Source organism: Xyrauchen texanus, chromosome 29 (assembly GCF_025860055.1).
Source record: "Xyrauchen texanus isolate HMW12.3.18 chromosome 29, RBS_HiC_50CHRs, whole genome shotgun sequence".
Lineage (NCBI taxonomy): Eukaryota > Metazoa > Chordata > Actinopteri > Cypriniformes > Catostomidae > Xyrauchen > Xyrauchen texanus.
In genome coordinates this window covers 31,884,482-31,904,959 of record NC_068304.1, presented here as the reverse complement: position 1 = coordinate 31,904,959, position 20,478 = coordinate 31,884,482, and the positions used below count along the sequence as shown (strand labels likewise).

Below are 20,478 nucleotides of genomic sequence, written 5' to 3'. Positions count from 1 at the left end.
AATAAAATATCCAATAGTCAACAATAGTAAAATAACAATTATATATATATTGCATTTTATATATATATATATAAAAAAACGTTTTCGCTGTCTTGCATTTAAGACAGAAGGTTCACATTGCAGGGCATAAATAGGCTACATATGTGTCGCTCGTCAAACTGTGAAATGGTTGTGCTCTATATTTTCATAAAAAAATAAATACATTCTAAAAATGTCTTAAAGAAGACATTGTAGAAGAAGATGAATGTCCTCCAGCAAGCAAAATAGCTTCACGCTGTTTTCCTCTCTTCTTCTGTTTTATGGTGCTGTTCTCATTTCAGTCAGATTTCCCTTATTTCATGGTTCAGTGGATGTGCACGCGGGGTGAGTCCGTGCTCTCTCATTGGTCAACAAGCCGACGCTCTCCCATCTCACTTTCTCCATTCATACATCCCTCCTCTCCTCCGTACACGACGCCTCAACTCACACTTATCCAAGATAACCACTTTCTCATTGACGGGACTAATTACTAAAGACTGGAAACAGTTCAAGTTTAGATTAACGAGTGACAAAGACAAGACAGGTGAGTATGAGATTATGATTGAACTCGCTAGGGCGAGTTGCATCTGTTTGACCTAAAATGTTTTTTTTTTTTTTTTTTCGTATTTGCAAAACCAGTTGCATATGTGGACATATCGCGAATGATTTATTTTCGGAGTTCCTTGACCATTTGCTTTTTCGCGTCTTACTCGATTCGAGTGTGTTGACAGTCGAGAAGGACATGTAATTTGATGGATAACACGTTCACGTTAGGTATGAGGCTTCAGATGTAACACTAGAGGCTCACGTCCTTCTCGGAGGAGAGCCGATGTAGTTAGCAGTCCTCTTGAGCTTCCAGTCACTTAATTGGCAACAGATGCGGAATTCTATGCACTTTTACCGTTTAGAAATTGGATGCATTTGCGGAAGTTTATGAGCCGAGCCCAACTTTCGCCCGCAAGAGCCCGAGGTCTAACGCACGAGGTTCCCTGCAAATAAATACCGAGCGAAATATAAGATTCCTGATTTATTCATTAAGGTCAGCATGTTTAGGTATCGAACTCGCGAAATCTCGTTTCTTATCGCGATTAAAGACAACAGTTGAACGCTTTTCAATTCCCATTCTCGTGTTTGACTCTTGTCATGTGGGCTACCATTCATTCTGCAATTTCCTTTCAAATATGCATTATAAAATTACAAGTAAAATGTGTAAGAGGATTACACATAATTATTTAGAAAAATGTGGAATCGAATAGGCCTATTGTTGCTTTATGGCTAGATCCACAATTTGATGGAAGGTAGGCCTACATTAATGGATGAGAAATGTGGTCTCACTGATCAGGTGTTTTGGGACAACTACCTTCAAGACAGGCCTTTTTTTAAAACCTAACCTGAGCCCTAACCAACGACAAATGTTCAGTTATTTAGGCTATACCACTGTGCACTGGTGATTAACTGTTTATAGGCTACTCTGCTTTTTTTTTCCTTTTTTTTTTCTTGATAATTCCTCGCATTTTACGACCATACCACCAAAGAAGGATAGACAACGTGTCAGTTGTTGTTACAGGAGGACAATAAAGTTCATATTCGTTTTGCGTTGTTTGTCTTGCTGTGTTTCGTTATGACTATCAGTTATTTTCATTGTGTTTCTGAACTGCTGTGGAATGTTAAATAATGCTTTGCCAGCCTGCTCTGTAATTGCTCGCTGAAGGAAAGGCAAAAGACGCCGTCCCCGAGGTGCCCTTTCACCCAAGACTTTGTAAGCTACACTTATTAAAGTGAAAAGTGTTTCAATATGTGGCTGGTCTTAGCAGGAACGTGAAGGGGGCTGGGCTTATATTTACTTCAGTAATGGACTTATGTCTTTAAAACAAAAACAACATATATTCATGGTTGGGAGGGTTACTTTTGAAACGTATTCCACTACATATTACAGAATACATGCTGTAAAATGTCATTTGTGATGTATTTCGTTAGATTACTCAAGGTCAGTAACGTTTTCTAAATACTTTGGATTACTTATTCAGCACTGGTAGATTTTATTTTTGTTTTGACTATTACAAATTCTGCCAGTACAGTAAGACAAAATACACATGTTAAAAATACATTCTCTGAAAAAACAAAATATCTTATGCATTGTTGTTTCTAAAACAAAATAAATAAAAATTGATCTTGTTTTAAGTATTTTTAGATATTTTTACAGGAAAACAACACAAAAGCTATTATCAAGAATACGACTTTTGCCCTAATATCAAAGGTCTTACTAGAAAAAAGAAATTATGATCCAACGTGAATTTTCTTTAAAAACTTCTCTGTCTGCTCGCATGAATGTAACACATCATAAGAAAGTGTTTCACCTACATGCCTACACTATATAAAGAGATTTAAACGAAAGAAAGAGAAGAGAAAGAGAAGAGCAATACTGTACCTATAGATGAAACTGACATAATGTGTGCAGACCTATGTTTATTATTATTGTTATTATTATTATTTTATTTTTATTATTAGCCTATTGTTATTAATAATAAATGCTTAATTCTGTTCTGTTTCATCTTTGGTCAAAATTCTTGAAGGCCTGTCAATAAAAAATAAACAAATAAAATTAACCTCTGGAGTGAAGAAATGTATGGTTACATATCTTCGACGAATAAATGTAGCTCTGTATAACAGTGCTACAGTCGTGTCTCTCATAAGCTCATGAACCAAATTTGACCTCTCTGCGTGGTTTGGATGTTGTTTTACGGGGTGGAAAGCAAAGAGCCAAAAGTGCACACTAGCTACTGATTTGTTAATAATAATAATAATAATAATAATAAAAGAAAATCCGTCAATGTTATAGTTTGTGCACACAAAACATGCTGCTAGTTCATGATATAATGAAAGAATGCAGAAAAACAAACCCTGATCTCGAAAAACAGCTTAATTTTTTTTTTTTTGTTGTTGTTGTTGTTGTTGTTGTTGTTGTTGAAAATATCACTGTTGGCCATAAAGTCATTTCTTAGAATCCGTGACGGAAATCAATTTCAAATGTAAATGGCACGCCATGGAGATTTTTTTTTAATTGAGGAGAATCTGTGTAATAAAAAAAATATTAATAAATAAAATAGCTTTGTGTTGATTTGTGAAATGACGTAGCTATAGAAACTATTGAATGAATGACTGAACGAAATAAAATAATGATTGGATTCGTTGTTTTAGCCTACCAGACTTACAGACATTTGTATGGTTTGCTTTTAAAATTTGTTTTACGAATTTAGTGAGAATATAATTACTGAAGATTGTTGTTATTATTGTTAATGATAATAATAATAATAATACTCATCATCGTCATCATTATTATTATTATTATTAGTTTATATTTGTTGTTTTTCTTTGAATTAAATAATGTAATACTTAGTTGTACATTGCGTAAAATCGAGTTTCCTGTTTCATGACCGGTGGATTTATTTTTTGAAGGGGCCGTGAAGTGAACATCACGCATTTCCGGGCTCTCTGTCCAATGAAAATGTTTCAGACCGTCCCAGACACTTCGTCTTACGTCAAGGTAAGACAACATCGTCACTACGAGCAGGTAATGTTGGAGGAAACAGTCTGGGACTTCTTAATTGCCCTTTTCCTCTTCCAAGTTAGATTTATGACTGACGTAAATAATTTGTCCAGAATTCACCTCTAGCTATATACAACAATTTTAAACGTTTGGAAGATAAATTACGTTTAGCCTACTTCGATGTAATTAATGGTTGATTAACTTTATCAGGCTTCTGGTAGAGTGTTTAATGTCTATAATTTAGTCTTCAAAATGATCGTTGGTCATTGAACAGAGGTGACTGGTCATCTCTAATCTTCTTAAATGTTATTATTTTATATTATTGTAATCATTGTAAATCTCGCTCTCTCTTTCTCTATCTCCTCTCTCTCTCTCTCTCTCTCTCTCTCTCTCTCTCTCTCTCTCTCTCTCTCTCTCTCTCTCTCTCTCTCTGCACACTCTTAAAGAATGTAAACATTGGACATGGCTAACATCTGTTTTTGCCAAAACTAAGCCGTATAGAAAAATGTCCATATAGAATATTTATTGACATTTAAATTGGGCTTAAGGATTCCCTTCAGATGGGTTTGAGTCCTTTGTAAGCCAACGACGAACCCATACTGACTGAAGTCATAGCCACATTGATTATACCATTTGTCCTACTGATTTGCATACTTCCTGGTGCTAACATGGAGTACTATGGCTCTCTATGAAAAGTATGCTGTGTTGTCAGTGTTCCTTCTTTTAGAGACTGGCATATTTGGATGATTATTTATGGCAAAGTGCCACTGCAGTAACTTTAATTTATCAAAAGGCTTAGTGCACTGCTTACAGACAGAGCCATGAAAATGAAGCATTGTGCCTGCTAAAGTCATTCATTATATCTTTACAATCAGCATACTTTCCAGAGCCGAGTTGTTATGTTATGGAGACTTATTGCCCCCCTTGCATAAGGGAGCTTTTCATGCAGACGCTAGTTTGTGTTCCTCCACAGAGGGGCTGAGTTTCACAGTCCCACTAACAGTCCTCGATTTGTTTCAAGACATTAGCAGTTGAGGCATGTTAAGGGAAAAAATGCTTTTCTTTTAAATCCAGATTTTTCTCCAAAAACTGAATAATAAGTGGATACTACTCAAGGGTAGATATAGGTGAAAAGACCCACTCTTCAACCATGATCTTTGCATGTCTGTAATATTTGTTTAGGTCTAAATTATACTTAAGGTCCTTCAGGTGAAAGGTAGCTCCATTCACTTCATATGCCCCATTTTGTGTAATTATTTTGGGGGTTATATTCAGGGTTATTTATCAATATTTTGAGTGTTGTTGCTATCAGGCAGAATTTGAGTGGATAAATGGATTTACCTCAGCACACCTCAAAAAGACAAGTTTCAGAGAAATATTCAGCTTCATTCAAGTGAAGCCGTGGTCCTGCTAGTGCTTTTGTTTGGTTGAGACCAGGCGAGACTGGAGCCCTCCAATAAAAATAAATCTCAAATTAATTATGGCCTGAAGCAGCAGGCCAGAGAGTTGGTGTTGTGTGCTGCAGTCTACATTTTTTAGATGTGCATGCATTTCTCAGAGTGTGAGGAAAGTGGAAAGTGAAAGGAAAGGGCTCACGACAGTCTCACACAACCTGAGAAGATATACAAATGCCCTCAAGATCTTTTATCACCGTTATCACATAGAAGCCTTAGCTCTATAGATTTCATTAGATGTAGACTTCTAGACTGGTTGATGTTATGCAATTGAAAAGTCAGATTACCACGTTGTTCCCACACCATTTTTTTTCTCTGTTGAGGAAGCCTCTGGTCTTCTCTGGGTTTGTCTTGCTCCAGCACTTCAGGGTTTTTCCAGTATTGGGCCACTGGCTTCCCACAGGTCGTGGTTGGGAGAAATGCCTGGCTGTCAAGCTTCAGCGTCAAGCCAGATGTTCTGTGGCTCACTACATAAACCAACACGCATCTGTTTATTGGCCTTCCAAAATGTTTGTTACCGCTGGACTCATAATGACCTGGGCAGGTGCCACGGGGGAAAAAATAATTATATTTTTTTATTTAATAATTATTAATGCGTCTAAATGTACTTGATATCATTAGGTACATCCTGAGAGTGATAAAATATATTGGAACAACATGCTTCAGAGAAGCAAATTATGTCAAAATGATGAGTATTCTGTTTCCAGAGCAGGGCAAAACTGTTGTCATCAAAGTGCCTCCAAGCAAAATAATTTATATTCAGTACAAACTCAGTTTACGCTTTACTTGCGGTACTATTGGATAAAATGTTTCTTGTGTTCACTATTTATCATATATAAAGTTCAACTTCAAGTAGCCTAAAGAGACATCTCATTTATAATAATCGAGATGGAAACCATAAAACATAATTATACTGTCATTAGTGACCCCTCTTTGCCAGATCTCCGTCTCATCATGCGCTCAGAGATAATGGTATTTTAATTAAAAGAACAGTGGAGTCTTAGCGGCCCCTCTAGGGGAACATATGTTCCAGCTATCAGGTCCCACGCTCTGTGAAAATGATGTCCACTCCTCCACTGCAATGCAGATATAAACATGTCCCAAAAACTGATAAGATTATCCATATTCTATATTACTATAACTTAACTGTGGTAATGGTGAATGGTTAAGGATAAATGGGTTGCTCAGATTAAAACCAGTCTAAAATTCCTCTTCTTCTGCATTCTCACCTTCCATCAGTTGTCTTGTCCGGAGACCCCACTTTCTTCGTTCAAATACAAGCACACACAACACCGAAATGGATAAATATGTAAATGCAGTTTATTTGAATTAAAGGAAAGACAGTGTTGTTTTGTGCACTGAGAAAGAGGCCCTTACTCGAAATGGTTAAACAAGGTGTCTCCGTTAATTACTGCGCAGGCCTCAGGCAGGAGAAGCCTTGACCCCTAGCAGGATCCAGATGTGGTTCTGTCGAGGGGGCCTCTCCCCCTCTAGACCCCCAAGTCGCAAACAGCACAAGTCAGCCGGCGCAGACTCAGTCTTGCTCCCCCAGGCATGGCTCTCTCGGTTGGGGGGGGTATGAGGATCCGGGGGTCTGTCACGTTCTGCGCTGGCTCCATGTCTGGTATGTGCGCGGTAAAAACGTGCCGGAATTAGTGAGAGTTTCTTCAGAATGCACCGAAAAATTGGAGGTGGAGATTTACTCTCCCATTTAGGCTAGGGGGAATTCCAAGCACTGTATAATATAGCACATGATGCCACATGTTTGGTTTTATGCAAATATAAGTTTTTGACAATGCAGTTTTTTTATACCGTAATACCGTAATTTACCGTGTAAATACGTTTAAATGGTTTAAATCCTTGTACAGGTAAAACATTTGTCCATAATGTTAAATGTTGCCTATAATAGACACAATGGCCCTCATCGTCCACTATGACATAAACAATGTTAGGCCATATGCTATTGATTTAGGGGAAATGTCGAACAGGAGAGTTATCAGCCTCTCTATATGGTCCATACAGCCTAAGAGCGCCAGTGATTCTGGAGGTACAGTTCATATGCATTCAGAGGTGCGCAGGAGAAGGGGCGCACACATGTTGAGCAGACAGACTCGGCGCTGCGGGCTTCGCTTTTATTGATGGAAGCCCATTTCAGGACTGAAAGAGACCACAGAAGTTCGGACAGACTTTCCACGTTCTTCATCATAGGTAGATCCAGTTCGCGTTGTTCCCAAAGAGCGGAATACCGAGCCTATGATTTTAAATTCGCCGATTCATTAGAGGTGTATCAGAGATATGATCGTATACACCAGATAGACTGCAGAGCCCTAACCATTTGCAATAATGTAATAATATATATAGGTCCTAGGCCTATACTGCTTATATATATCAGTGACGTTTTACAAATTGGAAATAATTCCGTTTGCGTCACTAGTCTGTCTTTTATTATTCATTATTTGTATTAGTAGTTTGTTGTCTGAGACTTCATTTTTAAGACTTTTCTTCGTTTTTTTACACCTCTGAATCACATTATAACATGCTTTTAAAACGTGTGTTATGTATGCGTTAATGTAATGTTTCTACAAAGATAGTTTCGTTAATGTGTAGCAAAAGAAAGACAAATTAAAAAGCGCAACATATGTAAAGAGCTGGCAGGCATTCTGTAAATATTTCTAGGCAAAAACATGTTAGGGAAGAAAAAAAAAAAAAAAACACTATTGTTTTGGTGTCTTATCTCCTCGGGACAAATATCCTGCTTTTGGGTGCCATAATGAAGGCAGGGCTAGTGACACACACACTCACACATACACACACGGCTTCCTTCGCAAGCGCAGTGACTTCACTTCCCAAATTTAGAGGAAAAAACCATCCGGCGAAACTGTCTCTGTCTCTTCGCCACATATCGGGGACTGGAATTAATTCAGACGCGTGTCATGTTTGGAATATTGTCGGGCTCCACTGAAAATTGCACAAAATGGATGGAACTATTAAGGTAAGAGTGGTGGAGAGGGCACTTTCTGTGATGGATAGCGTTTGAGAGCGTAAGACGCCTGTATTTCTGCCCGTCTGAGGCTTTTCAGCAGCTCCGAATAGCGGTAACGGAGATTTTCTAAGTTTTTCCTCCCAAGTTTCCTTTCCTTTTTTGTCTAAACTTTGTTGAAAGTCGAAAACTGTCGCGGAGGATACGAGGAATTCAGACGGACTCTTCAGACGCACACACTTGGTGCTTGGAGAAACAAAAAGAAAGAACTTGAAACAAACACACGGGATAGACGCTGTTTGTGATGGAGAAAATGTGTTTTGGCAAGAAAAAAAAAAAGATACGCGCCGACTTTAAAAGTAGAATAGCAAATGTCTTGCGCTTGATGAGGCTGTTCTGGGGTTTCGGCATATTGTGGCGTGCGTGTGAATGCAGTGCTGTGGTTTATATAAATCATAAAGCTTTAGGCTGGCTGTGCAATTCAGTGGCACCGTGCCGAGGTTTTCCAACCATTCATATTGTCCAAAACCCGAGCCCACCCACAATAAAATATTACTTCACAGCCTTTTCTTCTTCTGATAAATGACAATAAGCCCTAGACAGCAATCTTCAAAAGGTTTAGCTGCGTTATATCCTATTGTGTTTCGCTTTAAATATAAACTGCGCTCTTAATGTCATATATCTGCTTCAAATAACTGCACTCCATGTCTTAAATGTGCATTTTTTTCAATGGTTGGAGTCATGCAACATTGAATATGTTATTCAAGAAAATTAGCTAGGCTCCATCATACTCTTATCCACAATTTAATAGGATGAAAACTCTGAGAGGGGGGAATTTTTTTTAAATTAAAGTTAATGATCATTGATTGACTCGTGATTGTTGACTGCTGGAGGGCCGGGGCTGCAAATTCAAACACTAGTTTTTTTTTTTTTTTTTTGCGGTCATTTAAATGCTTTTGGGTGTGGTATATGTTTATGGCCGTACACATCATGCGTGTGTTAGATTTTATCATGTTAAATAGACCGTTTCGATTGCAGTGGGGTGAAAGAGGGCATCAGAACAGTGATGATTTTAATGCAGCAAAACACCTCTAACGCTCAAAAGCAGCATACAATCCTTGGGTTATTATATTTAAATCATTAAATATAAAAACGTGGTGCTTTTTATCTGTATGTTATCAAATGCACTGTTATTGCCTATATTATATATATATATATATATATATATATATATATATATATATATATATCATCATCACCATCATTATCATCATCATTATTATTATTATTATTTTTGTTATTATATTAGTTTTGATAATATATGTTAAGCCTAAATATCTTTATATATCTTATTTAGAATCTATTAATCTAGTATGGCTTTGGAATTTGACACAGATAACTCTCATGATTGATTTTTAACTGAACACTATTACGCAACAATGAGGCGGGTTCTCAGTCCACGGGTATTTCCTGTTCCACACAATCTGGTTTCCTGTCAGGTTTCCTTTTCCTCCTGAAACAAAAGACAGGAATGCCCTGTGTATAAAATAGCTCTCTGTTTTGAATGGAGTCTGTTCATCCCAACTTTATGACGCATCTTTTGCGGGACAAGCAGTGCTAATTCCTGCCTGTTTTCCTGTATTGAACTGTCCTTAACATACACCAATCATGCATTGAGAAATATGGCTATTCTATTTCTCATGTAAAAATGTTCAAAATGTATTTTTCTAGTGAGATAATTCATAATATATGGTAGCATAAATGCTGCCATGTATTACTGATGTAGTATGTTCAGCTGTGCAAAGATCGGTTGTTGGCATACCTCACCATAAATCTACATCACCAAACCAGAGCCTGTGGTTCTGCGTGGTTCAAGCGAGCCATGCAGGCATGGCCAATTTATGGCCTAAGGAAAATGGCACCTTTTTGAGTATTTTAACCTCATTGTAACAAGAAACTTGGCCCTGCACTAGTAGCTACGCTGACTAGCACTCTGTTTCATACAGATTTGACAGGGTTGCACTATTCTGGATGTGTATATGAGTGTGGAATTAGATTTTCCTATTTTTAAAACCCTATAATCTTGGGAAAGCCTGACTGCCAATCATAAATTATATGGTGGAGGCTGATATGTCTGTGTGTAAGTAACGTGTAACAGTCATAATAGCAGCTCTGGCCTTATCTGGCACTATGAAGGCATTCCTCAACCCTGTCATACTTATCATGCCACACTCCTGCTGCTGTGGGTTGTCCCGATACTGTCCACGGGCCACTGATCATATTGATGATGACTGTCACGAAAGTTCTGAAAGCCAAAAGGAGAAAAGAACAGCTAAATGCTGATAGAGTGTGCCAGTATCTCCTCGCCATAGAGAGAACTTTTTGTTTTTCAACTGTATTGAATAGCTGCATTACAGTTTGAATTGTGATATGCAAAATCCGCAATAACAGATTTGTACTTGGATGCTGCATGAAATGTATATTTGGACCAAAAAAGAAAAAAAAGACAGAAAGAGCAGTCATCTGGTGTTAAACAGTATGAAAGTCTTCAATCTGTTAAAACTGTCGAAATCACCCCTCAATGGCCAGCCGCAATGTTGAGCATCTTGCAGCATCTTTAAGCCTTGTTTCTGCATTTTTTCATCTTCGGTAGTGTGAATAGCGAATCTATGCATTCAATTCAATTTAGTGAATGTTAGAAAGGATAGGGATTTACAGGTTTTACAAATTTCACAAGAAAAGCAGACAAGCTTGTTAATTGTAGTGGTACAACAATAAAAAGGAAAGAAAGAAACCAAAGAAATATCTGAATAAAATGTAAATATTTTAGCAGTTTTTATTGAAGAATAGTCATGGAGACGATTGCATGCACGTGTAGACGCTGCTCTCTCCAGAGGGGCCTGTCTGCTCCGTTTGTTTTCTTTAATAAAACTACATCACCCCAGCTGAGCGCCTGCAATGAGAGCAAATGTAGAAGTGACCTTGGACAGATTTATTTGCCTCTGTTCTGTCTCACATGTGAGCCATGAATAAGACAAAAAGATGAGCCAGATTTTTAAATGTACACATGGAAGTCATGTTTTGCAATTTTCTTTTCAAAAAAGAAAGATTTGATGGTGAATGTGAAGTTAACGGTTATAACTGATGCTTTTGGTTATGTTTAGACAGTTAACCCTTAAGCATATTACTGAGCATTTTATTTTCTTATTTTCTCTATGCAACCTGATATATAAATGATTGAAGTCAACATGGAGTCAAAATTCACCCTATAATACAAGGTTTGTCTTTAAAAGTGCAACTTTAAACAACAGGCTGACATCACAGATCTGTGAATACCTCTTTCTTTTTAAACCCCTTACTTCCAACCTGGCTCCCCTCTGATATACTGTATAAAGTAATGCCCACTCCATGGCAGTGGTGTTGGTTATGTTCTGTATAAGCAATTAATTGATCATTTGCATCCTTTAACAAGAAGCTAGACAGCTGACAAATATGTGTGACTTAATATTTATTACAAACTTGTGTGTAATGATGTACTGAAATTAGTCATTTACACTATAATGACAAGCAGTGGTACTGTTTCTGCCCTACAACCTTCCAGGAGGCACTGTCTGTGGTGAGTGAAGATCAGTCCCTGTTTGAGCCTCCTTACGCTGCTGCTGCTCCCTTACCCAAGACAGACATGACTGCGTCTGTTGCGCAGGATTACGGCCAACCCCACAAGATCAACCCTATTCCCCCTCAGCAGGAGTGGATCAACCAACCTGTCAGAGTCAATGTCAAACGGGAATATGACCATATCAATGGATCCAGGTACAGCAGAAAGACCTCAACCATTGGCATTTTAAATTCTAAAATCATTTGTTGGCACAATTATTCTGCATTTTTGAGAGTGGTTATTTCTGATAATAGGCATTAGTGTTTTTTTTATTAATGATTCTGTTGTCTTTTTCTGTCTCTGATTTTCTCACATTTCCACCGACCTTGTTTCTTTATCTATGCCTGTATGGCTCTCTCTTGTTCTCTTTTTCTTCCTCTGTACCTGGCAGAGAGTCTCCAGTGGACTGTAGTGTGGGTAAATGCAATAAGATGGTGGGTGGGAATGACGCATCTCAGATGAACTATACTGGTTACATGGACGAGAAGACTGCACCACCCCCAAACATGACAACCAATGAGAGGAGAGTTATTGTTCCAGCAGGTATACTCAGTTCTTCTTAACACCTTGTAGAAAATGATTAAACGTCTTTGTTTTTATTGCTCAAAATTGATTTGAATTGGAGTACATTTTGGACTTATAATAACAGCAGGTGGACTTGATTGGGTTGGATATATATATATATATACAGGTATATAATTCCCCTAACAAACCTTTTTAAGCAAGACTGATAACTCCATATTAAATGCTACAGGGAAGGGGTCCTGCATAGCTTAGTGAGTATTGACGCTGTCAATATGGCAATGGCATGCTGAGTGACTCCAGTCAAGTCTACTAAGCAACCAAATTGGCCTGGTTGCTAGGGAGGGTAGAGTCACATGGGGTAACCGCCTTGTGTTTGCTATAATGTGGTTCTCGCTCTCAGTGGGGCACGTGTTGAGTTGTGCGTGGATGCCGTAGAGAATAGCGTGAAGCCTCCACACGTAACGTGCTCAACAAGCCATGTGATAAGATGCGCGGATTGATGGTCTCAGACACGGAGGCAACTGAGATTCATCCACAGCCACCCAGATTTAGGCGAGTCACTACGCCACCATGAGGACTTAAAGTGCATTGGGAACTGGGCATTCCAAATTGGGGAGAATATAAAAAAAAACTGCTGATGGGAAACTTATATAATATATAAATTAGTATGTATAAAAATTCTTCTCAATATTAGAATTTAATAATATTGTACATACTCTAGTTTGAGTATGGTGAAATGTGTAATTTTCGCAACACTAGCTGCACCAAACAGAATTACAAACATAGTTTCCAATAAATGGAGGCCCTCAAATGCCGTGAATTATATTTGTTTGTTCTTGTTTTCTCATGATAATTCTTGAGACTTCATTTTCATGTGATACAGAGAAATACAAAAGTTTAATTAAAGCTACTTTTTATCATGTTATCTAAAGAAAATAGACACAATTTAATGAATAATAATAAGAAGAAGATGAAGAAGAAAAAGAAGAAGAAAGATTTCTATGTATTTTATGTTTAGAGACTCCATATTTATTCCATATTGCTCTCTTTCTCTGAAAATACTAAATATTTTTGTACATGACTAAATGAAACATTTAAATTATCTGCTATTACTTAGTCAACCATGTTTGTTGTGCAATTGTAATGTTCCCACACACTTTGGAATGGTTTGGAAGCTAACTTATCCTTCAGTCTCCAGCTAATTAGTCTCTTTATTTTTGTGCTTGCCATTTCAGACCCTTCTCTCTGGTCTCCAGACCACGTGCGGCAATGGTTAGACTGGGCCATTAAAGAGTATGTTCTTCAGGAGATCGACACAGCTATGTTCCATAGCACAGATGGAAAAGAACTTTGCAAGATGAGCAAAGAGGACTTCCTGAGACTTACTAGTGTTTATAACACAGAGGTCCTGCTCTCACATCTTAATTACCTCAGGGAAAGTAAGTACATAGCCCTTTCTATTAATTTAAGATAATTTGCTGATTCAATGCTGCTGTCATTCTTGTAGTGGTAGTGTCAGGTTTTGTGCTGAGTGCAGGGGCGGACTAGCCAATGGGAGCACCGGGAGATTTTCCGGTGGGCCGCTGGGCAATGTGGGCCGGCCCGCTGTTGTTCAAGTATACCGAAATAATGATAGCAATGATCAGGGATGGCCTGTCCAACAGGTGATATAGGTTGCAGTCTAGAGCCCCAACATGACCGAATTCATGAATAAACAATAGAGAATTTCTAATGGTACAAAATTACATGGAATTTTATGCAAGCAGACTGGCATGGAACTCATTACTTGACATACAAATCAAAATAATGGTGTCAACCAAAAACACATATTAAGTATAAGATGAGCTCTGAATAATAACCAAATGACAAATAACAGCAAGCTGCAATAAATACAAAAACAGCACTAACAGTCAAGCTATGAGCAGTACTCAGTCATTTACATAATTTATTAATTCTGCAAAGCATTACTGGTAATTAGAGCGCAGGTTCTTTACAGTATTATTAGACACAGATCGCACACCTTCTGACAGAGTCAGTCACCACGTCTGACAGAAATGCAGAATATAAGTCATGAAAAATATTACTTTATTAAGTAAATATTACTTTATATATACTTTATGTTACTTTAAATATTACTTAGCTATTTAAGTCTTTGAGGATTACTTTGTTTAAATGATGGCAAAAAATAGCATAGGGCTTTTCACATTTTTTCAAGAGTAATCTGGGGAAGGAATTCAGACACTGCAGATATAAAGACACAACAAACTCACATAAAGTGAAAGCAGTTAACCTGCAAAATAACCAAACTATCCTCTCTGCAAAGATTTGTTCTAAGGTGTATATTTATACTTATACCAAGGGTCTGTTGAATGCTTGATTCTGATTGGTTGACTGATGTGCTAAGGTGTGCAATTATTTTTCAAGTAAACGCACAGCTATGAAGTAGTTCCAGGTCTTGACAGCATAACGGTTTCATATCACTATGACATTACTACAAATAATTTAAGTTATTTCAAAGAGCCCTACAGGCAAAAATAAAAATAACCAATTAAAGACATTGGTTGAGTACATCAGATATTAAGAATTTATTTCAATTTCGATTGAAAAGCATCAAAAATAGTTCCTCTCACAAGAGCATTTTAGGGACGAAAATCAGAAAATGTCTTGAAATAATACTCTGAACGTAGTCTTATGGTGTGGTAACCATCATATAAGTGTAATAATTGACTCCGGCCTGTTGAATTATTGCAAAACAATGCACAACCGAGGTGTAACAGATTACCACCTCGGGTTTGCAATAGTTTTCAGTAATTCAATTGTCCATCGGCAATTTTCGCACCAGTGTGCTCCGTTGTCATGAATAGTAGTCAATAGAAATTAATTTTTTCAACAGAAGAATTTGAAATTGAGCTGGAAAATGAAATCAATTAGCCAATGTATTATTGTGTGGTGTGTTGCTGGGTTTGGTGAGCCACTCGGGGCCAGAAAGTCCAGGGACATTATTTAGTCCCAGTCTACCCCTGGCACCCCTGGAATGTTTTTATTTTGTTTTTAAAACTATAAGTTGGAACTATGTCTAAGTCTTTTGTTATGATGTGGAAAGATGAACACAAAGCAATATTACCTTATATTGTAATATTTTTGTTAGGATTTCATGACATTACAGAATGTGTGATGTGAATGTAACTTGAATGACTCATGTGATTTGCAATTATGTTAGTAATGGAAAGTCCAAACTTTGCAACGCAAGACAGCTTCAGCCTAATGAAACATGGCTATGAGGCATTTGAATCAATATCAATGACTAACTCTAAGAATAACTGATCTTGATGGCAGATCACATCAATTACTTTAAAACAAAACCAGCTTAATGGCAATTTGGTTGAAAATTGCCCCTAAGACTTTTAAGGGCAGTGTTTATATTTGTTTATGAGTATTTATGAGGTGCCAAGCAACTGACCAATAAATTGTTCCCCAACAATTTATAAAACTATTTTATTAATTGTACCACAACAGTAAAATGCTTGGAAGCAATCGAAACTGTTGAATGCATGACAAGTCAAACTGGTCTAGTTTTGTTAAAGGCTTTATTCCGCATAGATGTTGTCATTGTATTTTCCTTGTCATGGCACTTGAACCGCACTGAGAACATCCAGCAAATTTACAAAAACATTTTACAAGAAATTTATTTAATAAGTCACACATAACATTTGTTTTTATTTTATTCCATTTTGTGGCTAGAATAGCCTTCAGGAAAAGGAGGGCTCCTGTTTTGCTCCACCTGCTTGACTTATACTAGGCGCATTTGGTTTGGCAGAGTCACAATGATTATGAATTTTAACAAGCATCCCATCCAGAGCATCTCCCCCTGAGAGAGATGAAGCCCAGGTGCATGGCCTCAGGAGACTGGCCGTCGAGACCCCTGCCTACACACTGCATGGGAAAGTTTATCCCTAATTTACAACAGAGGCATCTTGCCCCATTTCTCTTCCAAGGGCTTTCTTATGTTATGGCCCAGTATGTTTTGGCAAGGATCCCTTGGATTTGGAAAAAACTAAGTCCACTCATCCACTTGAATACCTCAGTGCCATATATAACCGAAATGTCTGGAGGACATATCGCATCTGTGCACAGATCATCGTCTAAACTTTGTTTGTGAGCGTGGAGTGTTTGGCAACAGCAAAAATCACACTGATCACACTGAGACTTTGTTTGCACGAGAACCATCGGCACGGCTGCGAGTAGGTAAACAGAGGCTTATGTTCGCTATGTATCCTCTGAAGAGTCACATTTAGATGCATTTTGCTTGAATGTTTAGAGCAGCTGGCCCATCCAAACATTATGAAAGCAGCTCGGTTCAGAGGTGGGTGGAGTCCCAACAGGGCTGAGTGGTTTAAAAAGGTCCTCCTTAAAAAACAGTCATGGATTCGGCTGTGAGGTAATGGGAACTTTATTCCGTGGGTGTCAACAGTTTTGTGCTGGTGGCCGGGCTGTGAGCCTGAATACAGGCTTGGAATATAACAGAGAGCCATTGTAAGTTTTAGGGCAGAGCCCGGCCTGTCTGTGAGCTGTCAGGTTGTTTTTTTTGAGGGAACTTGGTCTTAGGAGCTTTCATTAGGGACGACTGCCGCAGGACTGAGCCAGAGCTTACGCGCCGGGCATTGTGGATCTGCCTTCCGCCTCTTTCTTTGATTTAGCCTCTGTGTGTTTTGGAAAAAGAAGAAATGGTTCATAATCCTCTGCTCCACCATTCGTATTGCCTTGGAAGGCATCCCGAGTGAAAATCAAATAATAATAAGAGAGATGCTTTTGTCCTTTTTACTGGAGGCCATTCTTTCTCTATTCTCAACCAGAAGACATTTGGAGCCTGATCTCATGAAAATTACGTGACTGTGGCAACGTTTTTGCAAAATTATATTGCGTTGCTCCATACTCGTATTGCAGCAGTTCCGAGGTGAAAAGTCCACTGTGTGGCACTAAAAGCAAGTTAAATGTTATCCCAAACAGATGAGGTTTATAAGGTTCATGCTTTATCAAGTTTTAAATGAACAAAACCTTCCTCCCTACCAATAGTCCCTCTTATTTTTTTCCTGCTGAGCAAATCCTATATATGTAGTGTATAATGTGTGTATATATATATATATAATATATATAAGCAATATCACACAAGCAAGAGTGCGATAGGGCACGATTGCGAGTTCAATGAACAATTAAATAAAAAAAAAATAGGAAAAAATTAGTACAGTCATAAAAACGCATTTCTGCATGGAACTACTTTATTACCATATTTGCACCCTATGTGAGTTTTTTTGCATCTTTATATCAGCGGTGTCTGAATTCCAGTCTAATAATACTGTGAAAAGAAGCTGCGCTCTAGTTCTAGCAATGATTTGTGTTGTGAATAAATTATGCAGATTAGTATGTAGTGCTAAGCTTTATTTCTTGCTGATTTTAGATACACTGCTGTTAACTCATTTGTTGTCACTTTCAGTAATTTGTCTTTTGTTAAATGTTAAATGATCAGGTCCACATGCGTTGCACGTAATCTAGTGCGTAAGCTCTCTGAGATACACTGGACTGTGGAGAGTTTCACATTGATAGTCACCAATGTTTAAATTCTATGACTTGTTAATATGCTGTGTATGTGTTCCAAGGATGGGTGATGCCACTTATTTTATTTTCGATCCAGGTACTACTAGGCCAGCTTCGCCGATATTGATAACAATACTGATACCTCTAATAATTTTCTTTTTACGAATTCTTTGGATAAAACTAATAACTTAAATTATTCAAAATGTGTAGGCCTTATCAGAAAATGATTAGGCTGCTTAATTTGTTTACCTTAAAATTAGTAAGTATAAGTAACATATAAAACCACAAAATTAACCATAGATATTATTATAATACTATTACTAAAACCTTACAATATGGAGACTACAGTAATGCTGTAGTAAAACCATGGTTAATTGTATCAAAACTTTGGTTACTGCCAAAAAAAAAAACTAAAGTTATGGTTATTACTCATGGTTAATACAATATTACTACAGTAAATCCATGGGTAATTTTCATAAGGGTATCATTTATTAATGAGGATTAAAGATTATTATCAATGTTTTAACACCTCTAAATTTAAATAAGCTTGTAAAAATGGTCACACAAGCCCAATATAATACATGTCATGTCTAGGTTTGTCATTACTTGGTGTGAATAACTCCAGATGCTGTTTTTCTGTCATTGACTCTGAAAACACTGCTCCCTCTTTGAACAAGCTCTATGACTGAAAGTGTATTTTAGCATTTCTGCACGTCAAGATGAGCGGAAGAAAAAATGGTTCTGGTCCCATGAAACATTTCGCTAATATAATTCTTTATTTCCACTTCGAAGCTTATGAGATGCATTAATATTCATGTTATCTAAATAATAAGATCACTAGTAAAAAAATTCTGAACTGATATTTTGATATGAGGATTGATATTCTTGATACCACATCAGTATCGGAAGTATTGATACTTTAGTATCGATCCGCCCATCCCTAACGTGTAAAAATATAAGTATATTATAATATTATAACATTAATTTGTAAAAATATAAGTATATTAATGTGTTTATTTGAAACCAGGTTGGACATTTGGGTTCGTTTACCTGTTTGTGGCTTTAAGAAAACTGCACATTAATGCAGTTTATATATGTGTACAATTGTGATTGTCTGTATGTCTCATGTGTCCAGTAAAAAAGAGGAGTATTTGGGAATGCGAGTGCGTATGTAGGACCAAATGTTTGCCAAGATGCTTTCAGTCAAGACATGGGGCTCTCAGGGGCCGAAACTAAAACTGATCTCTTCCCTTTTGCAAAACAAACACAATCACACACAAGCAGTGGAGCACTCCACAATACAGCCCTGTGGTTCTGCTCACACACTGGGTCCACAAATACACACCAACACATTGCATCCCTTGGCCTGCTACATGTTTCCTGTCCCTGCTGTCTGCAAATGTGACAGTCCACAGCATAATCATTTCATACACATCTGTGTACATGCTGTGGTGTTTACACAGAGTCTGATTAACATTCTTGTGTGTCATTAAGCCTATACACAGTGGAGTAGGGCAGGGACAAGTCCCGCCTCAGGCCACACTGCAAGCTAACACTGACTCATACACAAATACACACTCAGACACACACACACACACACACACACACACACACACACACACACACACACACACACACACACACACACACACACATTAATATCATAACAGGTTGATGGGTTATCACAGATCGTTTAAATGTAGAACTGCTGAATATGTTTCAGTGCTGCGATACGGTGGTGAGCCATAATGCTGGAATCTACATGAGGTTTTCTTTTGGCTATGCTGTTGGTCACTTATCCAGATTTTATAAGTGATTGCCACCTACTCACCAATGTGCTTTCAATTTGGGTGCAATTTGAGAATTTGTCAGAATTTTAGTGCAGGAGGTGAACCGTGCCCAACTGGTGCCTTTATCTCAACATATACACTGTGCAGACTCTTGTATGCGCGTGCGTGCGTGCGTGTGTGTGTGTGTGTGCGTGTGCTAAACTAAAACATTTGGTAACTTGCGATTGTTATACATTAGGCATTTTTATTGGTTACCTGGCAAAACATGTTTACAGCGATGAAAGGTCACAGAATAATACATTGGATGTGCACATGGGCAGACATAAGCACAAATATATAGTATATATATATATTTTTTTTTCAGTGTATAACTACAAGCTAAAGTTAGTGAACAAACTTTGATGTTGGCTTGAGAGCCCGAACCTTGAACCGGGACAGGAACTTGATGATAACAATAAAACAAAATCACAGCAATAATATGAAATACATGCAATTACTTGTAAATTATTTAAGCTCTCCATGTCATTATACCACATACAGCATTCACTAAGATTTTCACTTTGTCATAATATTTCATTGTATGTGTTGTAAAAATAACTGGATGGTAAAGGGATCTTTGATCATTTCCTCACCCTCATGCCATCCCAGACGTTCTTTTGCAGAAAGATGTTTAGAAAAATATCTCAGCACTGTTGGTCCATTCAATGCATTCAAGTGGTAAGAAACAGATCAATAATGAAGTAATTTTGTACTATAAATCTCCACATAAGCGCTCTTCTCTCTTAAGAGTTCTTCTTCTGTTTTTTTGGGATTTACATAAGCATATCGCCCCCTACTGTGCAGGGAGGACAATTTATAGTAATACAAATTAAATATTGATCTGTTTCTCACCCACACCTATAATATCACTTCTG

General features: G+C 37.6%; 1 protein-coding gene across 3 annotated transcripts in view; it reads left to right on the top strand.

Moving 5' to 3' along the window:
• Positions 1-431: 431 nt before the first annotated feature.
• The window catches only part of LOC127622907 (Friend leukemia integration 1 transcription factor-like), a 37,295-nt gene continuing 17,248 nt past the window's right edge, over positions 432-20,478 (top strand). For 2 of the 3 annotated variants that reach the window (XM_052097070.1, XM_052097068.1), the window contains exons 1-5: positions 432-562; positions 3,475-3,562; positions 11,601-11,812; positions 12,049-12,200; positions 13,418-13,621. In XM_052097070.1, coding sequence (XP_051953030.1) covers positions 3,518-3,562; positions 11,601-11,812; positions 12,049-12,200; positions 13,418-13,621 — 613 coding nt within the window. In that variant the 5' untranslated portion in view covers positions 432-562; positions 3,475-3,517. Of the gene's footprint in view, positions 563-3,474; positions 3,563-7,837; positions 8,012-11,600; positions 11,813-12,048; positions 12,201-13,417; positions 13,622-20,478 lie in introns of those variants that run through there. The other variant, XM_052097069.1, reaches the window with a different exon arrangement.